Source organism: Primulina tabacum, chromosome 5, assembly GCF_025594145.1.
Source record: "Primulina tabacum isolate GXHZ01 chromosome 5, ASM2559414v2, whole genome shotgun sequence".
NCBI lineage: Eukaryota > Viridiplantae > Streptophyta > Magnoliopsida > Lamiales > Gesneriaceae > Primulina > Primulina tabacum.
Genome location: NC_134554.1, coordinates 7,590,353 through 7,605,347, shown reverse-complemented (window position 1 = coordinate 7,605,347; position 14,995 = coordinate 7,590,353). Strand labels below are relative to the sequence as shown.

The following is a 14,995-nucleotide window of genomic DNA, read 5'->3' as shown; positions in this document are numbered from 1 at the left end:
TTTCAATTATGGTGTACGACGAAAAATACTCTTCGACGTTAGCTAAATTCAGCAACCAACAACTATTAAATTATGTTCGAGGAGATAAAAAACTTCAATAGATTGTTTTTTTCTTGTGATATTCTCGATTAAACTTTGAGTAGTCTGACTGATGTACAATCAGTTCTTGTTTACATCTAGCAGGAAAAAAAGACTCAACCAACATCCTGATAATCTCTTGGTAAGGTAGCTTGATGTCGTAGGCTGATAAGGCATCTTGATTGTATCTGATAAGCTGGAGATATAGACCAGATAAATGATTTATATATTTCAGCTCGCTCCGAAAGCAACTAACAAGAGCAACCCAACATTTAGAAGATTCTTCCTGTAACCTTGAAAATTCCAGCATGACTTTCGAGCAGCTCTTCACACATTCAGCATGGCAGAGTATAGGCAGCCCTTATCCAGCAGAATGAACTATCAATAGCCAAATCTAGCCAGACATCTTAACCATCAGTAGTAAAAAAATCGACGGGTGACTAGTTTCTTCCATTCTGGGATTTTGGTAAGGATGGGAAACATAATAATGAACCCCACGAAGAGTAATTAAAGGCTTCCCCAAATCCACAAGGACGAGAATTGAGAACGATTCACAGCCAGACAATATTCGTCACATGGAAAGAAACATTCGACCTTTAAACAACATAATAGTTCGTGAATTAAATAAACTGAAAATTCAAGCAGCCAATTCAGTTACATTTGAACTACAAAAGAATCAACTATAAACCCCAATTGAAAGCAAAAAAAAAAATTGAATTACCCAACCAACATGGAATCAAAATACTCAGAACCACAATCAGATAAAAAAAAATCTGATAATTAAATGGGAAATATTTTAGATCTTATACAATTATCTATTTGTGATTTTGATTATTTATATTGTCAAATTTCGGTCTCAGTCTTGTATTTTTCAATTTTTGACAATTCAAGTATTTTTTATTGGGAATGTTGATGTGGCGTTACACGTGTCAACACCATGTTGAGGTCACATCAGTGACACGTCGAAAAAAAGACTAAAATTATATTAAAAAAACAAATATTACAAACCATGAGTGAAATTTGACAATATGGAGCATAAAAATCGTAAAAATCAAAATTTGCAAGACAAAAAAATACAGGTTTCCTAACTAAAAATCTTCTATTATCATTAAAGGCGGAGATTCTTTCAAATGTTTTTTTTTTCAATTTATTTAAAATATTTTTCAATTGCATTGATACATTTTTTAACATGAAATTATTTTAAAATAAATCAGTCGAGGTTCTTATAGAGATGATGTATTCCAAGACATTTAATATACTTTTAATATTATATATATATATATATATATATATATATATATATATATATATTTCTTGGATAAATTTATAAAGGATTTTTTTTTATTCATTTTTCCTTATTATTGCTTTGGATTACATTTATGTTTGTATTGGAGAAGAGGCCGACTATATGGGTAGTGGTTATATAAATAGAAAAGTTAGTCCAACTAATTGGTAAAAGCCCAAACAACAAAAACAGACAACACATTAATTAATTTTTTTAAAGAACAAATTATAAATATGGATGTAATGGTATATTGAAATTTGAACAAACTGAATTTATTCTTAAACAAATCGAACAGATTGAACTTATAACAAATATAAGTTAAAAAAACTGATATTGTAATGGTGATTTTAGTGTTTTTTTTTACACTAGTGTTTATATAATATTAAATACGTATGAATCATATTGATATTATGTCGACACTTTAATCAAATACAACATATTAAAACTGAAATAATTACAGTTTTTCACTCAATTCTTGTGATTAGTCCGCATAATTAAATAGGGATGATTTTATAGACTAATGTTCCTCGTCATATTTACCTCATTATATTTTTAAAAAATAGAAAAGATATACGTATATTTATACCAAATATACTTATTATATTTAAATTGTTGAATTAACTAGTTGAACTTATACTTGAATTTTCTTTTGGCTGTTCAGTCCTTTGATCTTTTTTAGTTTATTTTATTGAGATTTCTTTCCAAATTAACATAAGAAGGAGCTTTTAATATATATAATTTTAGTCATCTATGTTGACAAATTATATAATTTATTTTTGAAAATTTTATATTTTTTCTGCAAAAATGCTGATACGACACTACAATGTCAACATCATTTTAGAAAAAAAATTAAAATTAAAGAAAAAACAAATATTACAAAATAAAACTAATAATATAAAAGACCAAAATCATAAAGAGATAAATATAAAATATATCATACCAAAATTACAGTTTTCTCCTCCCAGAGATGACCACACTTTTAAAATTTAATATTTGCATGCAATATATTTCTTTTACGTAAATATAAATAAAAACGTACTTGTATTTTCTCTACATATATTTGAATATATAATATATATATATATATATATATATTCAATCATAATGTATTTTGGATATGAGTGAGATGATCACACATGTTCACAATCCAATAACTAAAAAATAATTCGAGTTTGAAACATATATTTAATTTATAATATATAAATTGTTGGCATGAATGAAGAAGATATTATATAAAGGAGCGTGTGATCCTACTGCATGATTGCGGATGGCAATGGACACCATAATTGCCATTATCCACACACATGGTTGCCAACGAATGAATTCCATGTGTTTTGTTTAATGTTCGCACGTAAACTCTATTATTAATTTACGATTTTAAATTATAATTAATTAAAATGTAACAGGGTGATATCTAAATTATTACGATTTTTTTACTTTGTAATTACATGTTCGGTATGAGAATATATGTTAAAAGAGAAACGATTAACATTTTAGAAAATTATCATTAATCGAGGTTCAATTTTTTGAGTGATGTGCGCATATATAATCTATCATTTGATTTTTTATTATACCTTTAGACATCATTTAGTTCGTGTGATAAAATAAGTAAATGATATATAATAAGAGTGATTATAAAATAAAAAATAAAGATAAATAATACATTACGATAAATTATATGATGTTTGACATAGTTTTAACTTGCTTAATTATTTTTGTTAATTATATAATGATTACTAAAATGCTCTCATTATATATTAATTAGTCATTAATTTCAATTTCCAAAATTAACTAAAAAATCGATTATAGAAAATAATTAAAATTTGATAATAACATAAATATGCATTTATTGTGATAATTAAAATAGTAATACAAATTTGAATATTAAATAATGGTTAATAACAATTATAATTTTACGGTTAAAAATAATAATATAATAATTAAAATATAATCAATAATAATTAAATTATTTATTATATTGGTCAAATTAAAAATTATACTTAAATATTATTAAATTTATAATTATTTTAAACTTTAAGATATTAAAGAAAAATTTAATTTAATCAAACATCATCAATTCTCTTCCAAAAGATTATATAACCACCAACAAGATAATAATAATGTATACAGTGCGAGACGGGTGCGGGTTGTATAGATCTATCACAATTTTAATTATACACATCAAACAAATGATAAATGAAGTATTAAGAATCAATCACCCCTTATGATGTTTGACTGAGTTATTAATTATGAGCCAAAAAAAGTGTACACGGGGACACATCATAATAACAAGAAGCGCCAAAAGCTATAGATGTGTATATATTATTAGATAAAAGAAAAAAAATTTCGTTCACAATAGATGTGGATATATTATTAAGATTAATTAAGACTGAATATTTGATAAAAAAGATTATCACAAATGTTTTTTTTTTTTTGCCCTTTTTTCCTCTTGGATTGGGATGTAACCAAAATTTTATCCGGCATCCGGTCTGGTGAGTCAAGTCTTTAAGATGATGTGGTGGTGGTCTGGCAGAGCTTCAGTACGAATCTGTACATACTAACAAAATTTAAAGGGCGCCGAAGATGTTTTTGATGTAGAATGAAAATAGTGAGTTAATGTATATAACAATGAGATGTACTTGGTATTTATAAAGTTGTAAAAAACTTGTACGAAAAGAGCTCTTGTAAGCAAGTTCTCTTGAATAGGAGATTTGCTTTTGGTTTTGTACTAATTTGCATTATATATCTTTGGTAAATTTTGAATCTTGAATGTATTCTGATGTCTTTGAGATTATTTTCTTATCATATATTTAGAAGATTTTATCTACAATTACCGCAATATTTGCGTGGTGTCGGCTCGTATAATCGTGATATGGGCTCGCTAACCGGGTCCTTTTCTTTTGTGAAGTGCTTTTCAAGGCAAGATCATTTCGGATTAATCGGAAAGTGTTGGTTCTTGATTTAATTATATCAAATGGGGGCCAAGCATACACCTTTGTAAATGGGCTCGGGTCTTTTGACGGTTCGGGTGGGTATCAAATTGTTAGCTATTTTTGAGATAACGAAGGGTCGAAATAAAAAAAATCAATCAAACATTATTCCAGAATAAAATATATTTTTCGTTTCTCTATCTTATATATATATATATATATATATATATATATATATAAACACACACACACAACACACACACACATGTATACATAAATATACACATATAATTGAATAGAATATGTAATGATGAATTTTATGAGTGTAATTTATTACAATTTGCAATTAAATTTATCGGAGTTGCGGACTATTTTTCTACAAGTTTTATATATATATATATATAGAGAGAGAGAGATCTATCACAAGTTTATTGAATAGAATATATACTGATGAATTTTATGAGTGATTTATTACAATTTGCAATTAAATTTATCGGAGTTGCAGACTATTTTTCTACAAGATCAATAATAACGAAATCACATCTGTACTTATTTCGCAATTTGGAGACTATTAAGATTTGTGAGAGAATATGTCGGCATTGACTATTGTTTCTTAATTTGATTTTGTTATAATTATATATTTTCAAGTCGAAGTTAACTACAATTTGGTGCAATAGTTTTTCATGCAAGGAAAATAAAAAGTGACGTTTGAGATGTTCCACGGTTTAAAAACATTAGGCTTGTACCGTTAATACCGACTATAACTTTTGATAAAACGACAAACACTTGATCATGTAGCTGTTGACATAGTCAATATCACATGTTTAATTATCACGGATTATAATGAGTGCAATTATCGAGAGAGATTGTTGTCGTACAATGATCATCTCTCCGGGAAGAACGATCGAAACCTGATATTTGAGTCGTTGTACAAAACAAAAGGATTGAAGTTGTACTGTTATCATCTTATAATCTTTAAAAAAGTGGTTGAAACATACAAGTTCACCAAAAAAATGTGTCGTCATAATAAAGTAACTATAATAATATAAGCAAGCGAAGTATACGTACAATTATTAGAACATTAATCAAATGACTGGACCACCTTTTTGAATCAACTTAAATATTTAGAATTGAATGATGGAGATTGATCTACTTGATTTGCATGAGGACCCATACTTCATAATTGGAATTAAAGTTTCTAAAAGTCAATCAAATAAAAAATTTAAATTAATTTATTAAAAACAATTCTCTATACGCCATCTAGCTCTATAGGAGACTTAGGGTTATACACTGACAAAATTTATTTGGAAAAGGTCATTTTAGGGTAGAGTCTTAACGTGACAAATAATTATTAAAATTATGTAATGATTGAATCATAATTATTAATATTGAGTGGTGAAGAAAAGAGTGATATCGATATAATTTTCTAATTGAGTAACTTTAATTAATTAAATTAAAATAATAATAATTTAAAAGAGACTATCCAAACACTTGTAAGTTAACATTTAGCATATGATGAATCAATGATACGATGATATACATATATATATATATATATATATATATATATATATGGCCGGCCCTTTCCAAGGGCAAATTGGGCCCATGCCAGGGCCCCATTTTGATGGGGCCCCAAATTTTTTTAACATATATATATAATAGTATTGGGACCCAAATAATTACTTTAATTATATTATATATATAATAAGACCTAAATATGATAAAAAAATTATAACAGCAGCATTTTCAATACTCAAATCGTAAGACTCAATTTTCGATTTCGGCGGATGAAGCTATACGATCTGACCAATCTCTGACATCCATTCTAATTGTCTTCTATCATCTCAATTTTGTTTCAGTACTCATCGTTGCTCCTCGTCATCCCTTAGTAAATTTTTTATCGTCGAAGATTAGAGGTATGAATTTTCAAAACCTAATTTTGAAATTTGGGACTTTTGTTGAATTTGATTTTGAATTGCTAAATTAACCGGTGTTAAATTAAATTAGCACATGCATTTTGAATTTTAATAGTTCATTGTGAATTTTTTTGGATAATTTTATAATTATGAATGTGAAGGATAATTCATTATAGTTCAATTATTTTTTTGTGGTTGTTCTTGGTGTAGTATCACTTGAAGAAATAGGATGCCTAGAAAATACCCATCTGGAAGTTCAAAAAGGAAAAAAAAAACAAACAGAAAAGAAGATGACCCAATCAATGAAAGGCTCTATGGATAAGTTTGTTTTGAAAGAAACGAGTATATTTCAAGAAAATTTGATTGTTGATGTCGATAATCTGAGCGCACAAGAAAATCATTCTGACGAACAAATAGAAGAGATGTATGTTGCAAACACTATGGGTATTGAGGAAAAATGAAAACATAGATCATTCTCTGAATATATTTGATCCAAGAGTTTGGAATAGCCTTGATACAAAAATGAGGGATTTACTCGTTGAAAAAGGCCCCATTAGAGAGGTTAATTTTGAATACCCACATGATGAACTTGGTAGACATTTTTCCTCAGAGCATTACAATAGAGTGCTTCCAAACAAAACAAGTCATGAAAGAAAATGGCTAGTTTATTCAAAGGAGTTAGATAAAGTATTTTGTTTCTCCTGTAAGCTTTTCAAAACACTTCCATCACGAAGTCAATTGGCAGAAGACGGATCTAGAGATTGGAAGCATCTAAGTGAGAAGCTTAGAGAACACGAAAAATGTCGTGAACATCTTGCTAATTTGAGATCGATGGTGGAGTTACAAGTGAGGTTGAGGAAAAATGAAACAATTGACAAAGAATTGCAGGAACAGATTAAAAATGAAACACACTGTTGGAGAGGGGTTTTGACAAGAATTATAGCAGTGGTAAAATGTTTGGCTAAAAATATTTTGTCATTTCGTGGAAAAAATGAAAATATGGAGGATAGTTCAAAGGGTAATTTCCTGGGCTTGATTGAGATGATTGCCGAGTTTGATCCTATAATGCAAGAACATCTTCGGCTCATTAAAGGAAAAGAAATTCATCATCATTACCTCAGCCATAAAATTCAAAATGAGTTGATAACGAATATGTCATTAAAAGTGAAAAATGTTGTCATTGAAAAGGTTAAGAAAGCAAAGTATTATTCAGTGATACTTGATTGTACTCCTGATGCAAGCCACAAGGAACAAATGACTTTAATATTACGATGTGTTGATGTGTCACGCGTTCCTGTAAAAATTGATACTTTATAGAATTTCTGAATGTTGAAAACACGAGTGGATTGAGCCTTTTCAATGAATTGTGTGCTGCATTGGACTCTCTTGGACTTGATATTGATAATATAAGAGGACAAAGTTATGATAATGGCTCCAACATGAAAGGAAAACATCAAGGTGTTCAGAAAAGATTGCTTGATATAAATCCAAGAGCCTTTTATATGCCGTGTGGTAGTCATTGTCTTAATTTGGTTATTTGTGATATGGCAAACTCTTGTGTTAAAGCAAAATCTTTTTTTGGAGCATGTCAATGCATGTATACCGTGTTCTCAAATTCTACAAAACGTTGGAGTATTCTACTTGACTGTTTGGATAATTTGACACTCAAGTCATTGTGCACCACGAGATGGGAAAGTCATATCGAAAGTGTCAAGGCCATTAAGTCACAAGTTGGGCAAATCAGAGAAGCTTTACTTAAGGTAGCGGATTTAACTGAGGATGCAAGATTATCCAGGGATGCTAGATTGTTAGCAACACATGAACTTAGTAGCTTTGAATTTTTGTTAAGTTTGGTGATTTGGTATGATATTCTCTACAACATAAACTCGGTTAGTAAATCCTTACAATCTGAAACGATGCATATTGATGTTGCGGTGAAACAATTGAAAGGGCTTGTTTCTTTTTTTGAGAATTACAGGGAAGAAGGATTTGCATCTGCCATAAATTCTGCTAAAGAAATTGCTTCCAATATTAGAGTCGACCCTGTATTTCCTGAGGATGAGGTTGCTAATACTGAAAGAGAACCACAAACAGCTGAGGAATGCTTTAGGACTGATTATTTTCTTGTTGTGGTCGATATTGCTCTTTTGGAGTTGAGAAGTAGATTTGAGCAATTAAATAATTTTGAAGAGATGTTTGGATTTCTGTTGGATGGAAAACAGTTAATGGCATTGGATGAAGATTATTTGAGAAAATGTTATGTGAATCTTGAATCTGCTTTGAAAAAGGATGATGTGTCTGATATTGATGCTCATGATCTGCTTTTAGAATTACAAATGTTGCAAGAGATGCTACCTCTTGAAGCTTACGACACAAATAAATCTTGGACAGCCATTAAAATTTTGGAGTTTGCATTGAAAATGGATGTTTTTCCTACAGTTGTGGTTGCGTATCAAATTTTATTGACTATTCCTGTAACTGTAGCATCAGCTGAGAGAAGCTTTTCCAAGTTAAAATTATTGAAATCTTATTTGAGAACCACAACGAGTCAAGAGAGATTGAATAGTTTGGCGATCCTCTGCATCGAAAAAGACATACTGGAGGATATCTCATATGACGACATAATTGATGACTTTGCTTCAAAAAACGCAAAGAAGAGTGCGTTTTAAATAATATTGATTGTTTGAATAAATTATTTTGAGAAATTATGTAAACATTTTTCTATGTGGAGTTTTCTTATTTACACATTTTGGTTTACTTTGATTTTGCTATTCAATTTTTTTAATATACATTTGAATTTCGAATCAATACAAGAGGACCATATTATAAGTTTCGCCCAGAGCCTCTTTTTTCTTAGGACCGCCCCTATATATATATATATATATATATATATATATATATATATATATATATATATATATATATATATATATATAACACCATTAGGAGAAGTTTAGCATGGCCTCACATGAATAAATGGAAAAATAATCGCAATTTTTTGGTAGTCTATTATTTTGATGAGGTATTTAAATATATAGGTGACACTAAAAAAACCTAATGATGTATTTGGATCGAGTCATTAGAAATCCATGATTTTGAATGCAACTTTATTGTTTAGATAATTTAAACAAAGAAAATCCATATTCATCTCCTCTTTATTTACAATTTAATTGTGCTGATCACAACGGATTTCAAAATTTTCTAATATTATGTGGATTTAAAATCCATTGTGATTACTACAATTATAGGATAAATAAGTAGGAGATGATTTATTTGAATTTCATTTATTTGTTCAAGTTATCTAAACAATGAAAATATATTCGAAATCATGAATTTCAAATGACTCAATCCCATGCATCCTTATTTTATTTCATATTGTCATATATCAATTTGTATGAAATATTCGACAAGCAAAGAAAGTTGTACGATGAAATAATTATCTAAGTAATAATCATAGTCGTTATCATCAATCAAGAACGAATATGAAGTAATTCTTGTTGGATCGAAATTTATCATCTTAATTACAAAATCTCACTTAGAGACAAAAAAAAAAAGCCAAACCGAAGTTGTTCAAAGTTGCCATTTTGATGATATGTCAAGATCTTACATATAATAGACTGACATGATCAATATCGATAAAAAAAATTAGAACTTTAAATATAAGTGGTTTCGTTTCTCAAACAATGTACGTGAGAGTAATTTAAAGATTTGGATATAGTGGTAATAATTTCTTTTACCTAGTTCACATTTTTGGTGTATGAAGCAAGAGTTTTTTTTAAGCACTTTTTTTTATTAAAAAAACCTCTTTTTAAACATTTTTTTTGAAGTTAGAAAAACACCTTGGACTAAAATGTTTCTCGATATAAATACATTCTAGGCTTGTATTGGTGAAACAAATTCTATGGAACTAGCTCCTGTAGTGAATATCCAAAAATTATACAATAAATACTATAAATTGTGTTTCACTTTTACATCACAGACTTAGCACTCGAATTAATGCGAACGTTCGAGCTTCTAGTGCATAAATTTTCAAGGGAATTAATTAACGAGAGTATTCACGTCATGACATGCATCCCTCGCTTATACCTGAAAACGTATTTGGGTCAAATATTTTATATGAATTTTTTAATGTTAAATATTAACCAAATTAAACTCTCCCAATAGAAAATGTCAATTGCAAGATATGTCCAATTATCCGGTCTTTAGACTAATATTTAGAGAAAATATGTTGTTTTAGTCATTCTTACAAGTTGTCAAATTTCAATATATATTGAATTCTTGATATCGCATTTTTCAGTTATTGACAATTGTAATCATTTTTTCATAAAGCGTTGATATGATACTATAATATTTTGTATATCTGATTAGTACCATGTCAGTGAAACACTGATATTAAATAGGAAATTTTTTAAATTTAAACAAAACAAAACCAAAAACAACAATAACAGGCTAAAATTGAAATTTGAAAAGGTAGATAACCAAAATCACAGAAAAAAAAAAAGACGCCTAATATATATAATCGAAATTTTACCTTTTTTCATTTACACCCTTTCATATCCAATCGCGTTGTTCTAGCTATAAGTAATGACTCAACATATATTTATAAAATTAATCAAACATTTTTTTATGTTATTTAACTAAATAATTGGGAGTAAATTAATATCGCAATATGGAAGGGACTAGTAGCAGTTGTCCTCCAACAAACTGAGTTTGACATTTCCAAGAAACATGAAAAGTCAATGCATAATTATTACAGATCGTTCACTCACACGCAATACTGGTTTTTGTTATTGTTATACTTATATATTTCAATTATAAATAAATAAATATTTATATTATAGTGAAAAAATAAAAAATTTATCACATGATACGTCTTCCCTCAGTTCGAAGGTTTTAAAAATAATTTTGGATATGACACTGAAACAGATGTTATAAATTTAAAATTATATTAAGATCCTTTTTATAATTCATTATATTAGTCAATGCACTTATTTACTGATATTTATTTATAATTACCAAAAGGCATAGATGCCTTGAATGTCGATTTTTCCATGGTATCTGGCTTACATGAGAAGATCGAGTGTCCAACGTAGAATGAGAAAAATTGCAATATTTGATTTTTTTGTCATTTTGTAATTGATTAATATCTATTTGTCAAGTTTTAATATTTTTTTCCCTTTTGGTTTTTGGTAATATTGGTCTTTTTAGATGAGAAATTGACATGATATTGATGTGTCATTGACATGTATGCATTTTTACGATAAAGAACTAAAAATACAAATTAAACTAACAAATTTATCAAAAATGATAGATATAGAACTGAGACTTAATTTTGATAACATACATATATATACACGTCTTCAGATTCTAGTGTTATTAATATTATTTTTTGGGTAATATTTGATTATTTAGTTTTTCAGAGGAAAAAACCTATGAACTTTAATTTGTATATATATAACTTTTGAAATAAGGTTTTAATTCTACAAAACTTTATATTTCCACGAGTTATTATTGCACACACATTAATGACATGACTTTTTTTATATATAATTAATCTCTTGCTTGATAGAATATCATAAATCATTAAAATTGAATCTCAAATGGAAAACTATTTACAATCTCAATTTGAGACACCAATTCTCCAGATTAAGCCTTTTCCTGGAAAAAAAAAACCTAAAGAAAAACCAAGAAAAGGCTTCAAAAAAATGAATGATTCAAAAAAATAAAAATCAAAATGAAATCATTTTGAGCAGAATCCATTGTTCCTCTTCCCCCCTTTTCTTATTTCCACAAAATCCTGTATTCTTCCGAGTGCAACATCCAGTGTCTGTTCACTTATATTCGCAAAGCAAACCCTAAACCACCCTGGCTCGGAGGAATGGCAAGAAGATCCCGGAGAAATGTTTAGTTTAACTTCATGCAAAATTAAATTCCACAATTCCAATTCTTGTTCCTTCGTATCCTCCTCCAAGAATGGCCTCAAATTCATCCAACAGAACAGTCCAGCATTCCCTTTCAAGCACTCGATACCAGCGTTTTTCAACCCGGAAACGATCATTTCATGTCTCCTTTTCAGCCTTTCTCTATTAGTTTTGACGTAATGTTCCGTAAATTTCTTATCAGAAAGCATTGAGGCCAAAAGCTGTTGAGTTTGTGAAGAAATCATGGTGAAACTCGACATCCTTCTTGCAGTTAACACCACTTTATCATTGTATGAATATATAGTCCCCACTCGAAACCCTGGAAGCCCTAAATCTTTGGAAAGGCTGTAAACAATGTGCACCCTTTCTGAATCCTTGTAGTTTCTAGATTCAAGAACTTCAGCAATGCTGACAAATTCATCCGAAGAGAACGCCGATCCCGAGTAGATCTCATCGGACACGAGATGTATTTTTTTGCGGCTCACGAATTCAAGAATCTGTTCAAGAATTCGCCGTTTGATCGTCGCGCCTAGAGGGTTCGATGGATTTGTTATGAAGACTCCTTTGACTTTAATGTTCTTGGATACGGCTTCGTTGTATGCTGATTCCAAAGCCTGTGGGGTGATCTCGAAATTGTTCGAGCTGTCGCAGGAAACTGTTACGATGTTTACTCCAGTTCTCCACCTCAAGTCTCTGTCAAACCTGTTAAATCCAAGTACCAAAGTAACGATACATTTGCCAGACAAGTTTGTCAGAAATATGGGATTCTTGTGGGCAGTATCTTTATATAAAATAAATTTCAAAAATTTTACCGCCAAAACATATCCATCTCCTTACATTTTGGATTCCCCTCCTACTTTTAGGATTAACTGAGAATACCCAATAGGCTTGAGGGCTTAAAGAATCAAAATTTCACGTCATTTCTCTAAAAAAATTAATTTATTTTCATCGGATTATCAGGTCCGGATACAACGATGGCCGAGCATATATAATCGTCTCCTCGATAGAAAAGTTACGCTATGAGAGTGTTCATACCCGGGATAGTAAGGAGTAGGAACAAGTAAGGCATCTCCAGGATCAGCCAAAATGAAAGTCAATAACTCACTGGCTGCAGTTGCGCCAGCTGTTAGAACAACTCTATCAGGGTTGAATTTTGCTCTTCCCCCTCTTATTTCTTCCATAAAACTAGCCATTGCCTTGATTATTATTCACAAGTCAAAGGTTATAATTTGTGTTTTCATATCATAATATAAATATTTATGGAATTTTTTTTTTTATAATTACCTTTCTGAAAGATTTTAGTCCATGATAATCTTGAAATAGAGCATTTTCTCTGAATCCAGAAGCTTTGCTCCTACCAATAGTTGGTGGCTCCGGATGTGTTTCCAGGTATTGCTCCAAGAAATCAAACGAAACCTGGACACGAAATGATATTGAACGATCAAGGAATATAAAATGAAGTCGTTTGAAATGATTGACGGCCAAGATCTTTCTTTCGGAAACATCGAAAACTGACAACTTACTTGATTTTCTGCAAGTCCCATTTGTATAACTCCGGAGGGATTGCATAATTCATCATAAGGGTCTTCATCATATGCTTTCCATCCAGCAAAGTATGGTGAATTCTCACCATGAGTTTCTGATTCTGCTACTTTTGATAAACCTATCTCAATTGCCATGTATGTAATCGATGTTTTCTTCCTTTTTTTTTTCAACAAAAAGTGGCTAGTTTGAATAAAGAAAATCCTGCCTAAAAGTGAGAACAAGAAAAAAAAAAGAAAAAAAAGGAATAATTTGTTTTCTTGAATGGAAGCTACATTTGGTTCCCTATTTATACAAGAAGTGCTGTATAAAAAAATAAAATGGGCCCCTCCAATGACATGGAAATGATAAGGTAACCAACCATTGGCCATTTGTTTCCTCATTTGTGAAAACATACATTTTTTCTGAAAGTTTGTTATGAGAAGTTCATTTCAAAATATGATTAATTCATATTTGATTCGGTTTCTTGGAGAATATTTTTTCGGTCAAATCAAATTACAAAATGGTAAATAAAACGATCGATTTTGTCAACTTGTACATTAGACATATCATATGTAAATAATTAAAGATTTAAAATTTTGATTCTTCTGTTCGTTACTTATAATAATTTTCATTGTGAAAATATAAGAAATATTTGTAAACCATATGAAATCATGCCATAATAATTTCTAACCAATGATTGATTGTGTGGAGCAAAGCAAGGTGAAACGTCAGAGTTTACAAATATAGTACCTTTTTTTCTCACTGTCGACAAATGTTGGCTGGTGTCATCTCTTCAAAGGCTTCATATATCTCTCGCAAGATCCACAACAAATATGGTGGTTGAATGGTCCCCGTTTAGTTTCCTCCAAAAGTACAAATCATAAGAAATTTTTCTTTATTTTTATTAAATGGTAAGGCGTTGTATTTTTCGAGGTTTGAATGATTGAATAAAGCTTGTATATATATGGTGTGTCTATGTATAATTTACTAATGGATATTGTAACTAGTTATTTTTATTTGTGGTACAATATAAGCGGATATATACCACTCGTATTTCATACGCTGATATATATATCAACACATTGTACATACCACGCAATTCTAGGAACTCACGTTATGTGGTGTCATATCAGATTAATTAATGGTTGTTAATTGAAAAATGTTAGCCGATACATTTGCTAAAGTGAAAAAGACAACATAAAAAAAGTCACATCTTTTCTGTTTGTTGGTTGTCACTAGTCAATTTAAAAAATTTATCTCTCCTCTTCACATGTCTTCTTCTTTTTTTCGATTTTTTCTTCAATCATTTTTTACATTTTTGATCGACCTTATCGTCGCCAC

At 29.6% G+C, this 14,995-nt stretch overlaps 2 protein-coding genes across 3 annotated transcripts; one reads left to right on the top strand and one right to left on the bottom strand.

The window, feature by feature from the left end:
- The first annotated feature begins 6,731 nt into the window (after window positions 1–6,731).
- Window positions 6,732–8,878, top strand: LOC142547842 (uncharacterized). The gene is made up of 2 exons (XM_075656307.1): window positions 6,732–7,227; window positions 7,527–8,878. The coding sequence occupies exons 1-2, from the start codon at window positions 6,732–6,734 to the stop codon at window positions 8,876–8,878; spliced, it is 1,848 nt and encodes a 615-aa protein (XP_075512422.1).
- Window positions 8,879–11,831: 2,953 nt separating this feature from the next.
- On the bottom strand, window positions 11,832–14,540 carry LOC142544684 (1-aminocyclopropane-1-carboxylate synthase 7-like). 2 transcript variants are annotated; one of them, XM_075651721.1, is made up of 5 exons: window positions 14,405–14,540; window positions 13,654–13,793; window positions 13,415–13,546; window positions 13,166–13,326; window positions 11,832–12,832 (listed from the first exon to the last, which is right to left on the bottom strand). In XM_075651721.1, the coding sequence occupies exons 2-5, from the start codon at window positions 13,672–13,674 to the stop codon at window positions 11,950–11,952; spliced, it is 1,197 nt and encodes a 398-aa protein (XP_075507836.1). In that variant the 5' UTR covers window positions 13,675–13,793; window positions 14,405–14,540; the 3' UTR covers window positions 11,832–11,949. The 2 variants fall into 2 exon arrangements, with proteins under 2 accessions (XP_075507836.1, XP_075507835.1); XM_075651720.1 differs by lacking the exon at window positions 14,405–14,540 and having other exon boundaries at window positions 13,654–13,901.
- Window positions 14,541–14,995: the final 455 nt, after the last annotated feature.

What these genes read in the sequence shown, in the direction of transcription:
- LOC142544684 (XM_075651720.1), bottom strand. Translation starts at nt 13,809, where the DNA reads ATGGCAATTGAGATAGGTTTATCAAAAGTAGCAGAATCAGAAACTCAT. An exon ending in GACTAAAATCTTTCAGAAAG is followed by an intron (nt 13,327 to 13,414) that starts GTAATTATAAAA and finishes ATAATAATCAAG; the next exon opens with GCAATGGCTAGTTTTATGGA. An exon ending in CCTACTCCTTACTATCCCGG is followed by an intron (nt 12,833 to 13,165) that starts GTATGAACACTC and finishes TGGATTTAACAG; the next exon opens with GTTTGACAGAGACTTGAGGT.
- LOC142547842 (XM_075656307.1), top strand. Translation starts at nt 6,732, where the DNA reads ATGAGGGATTTACTCGTTGAAAAAGGCCCCATTAGAGAGGTTAATTTT. An exon ending in TATGGAGGATAGTTCAAAGG is followed by an intron (nt 7,228 to 7,526) that starts GTAATTTCCTGG and finishes GATACTTTATAG; the next exon opens with AATTTCTGAATGTTGAAAAC.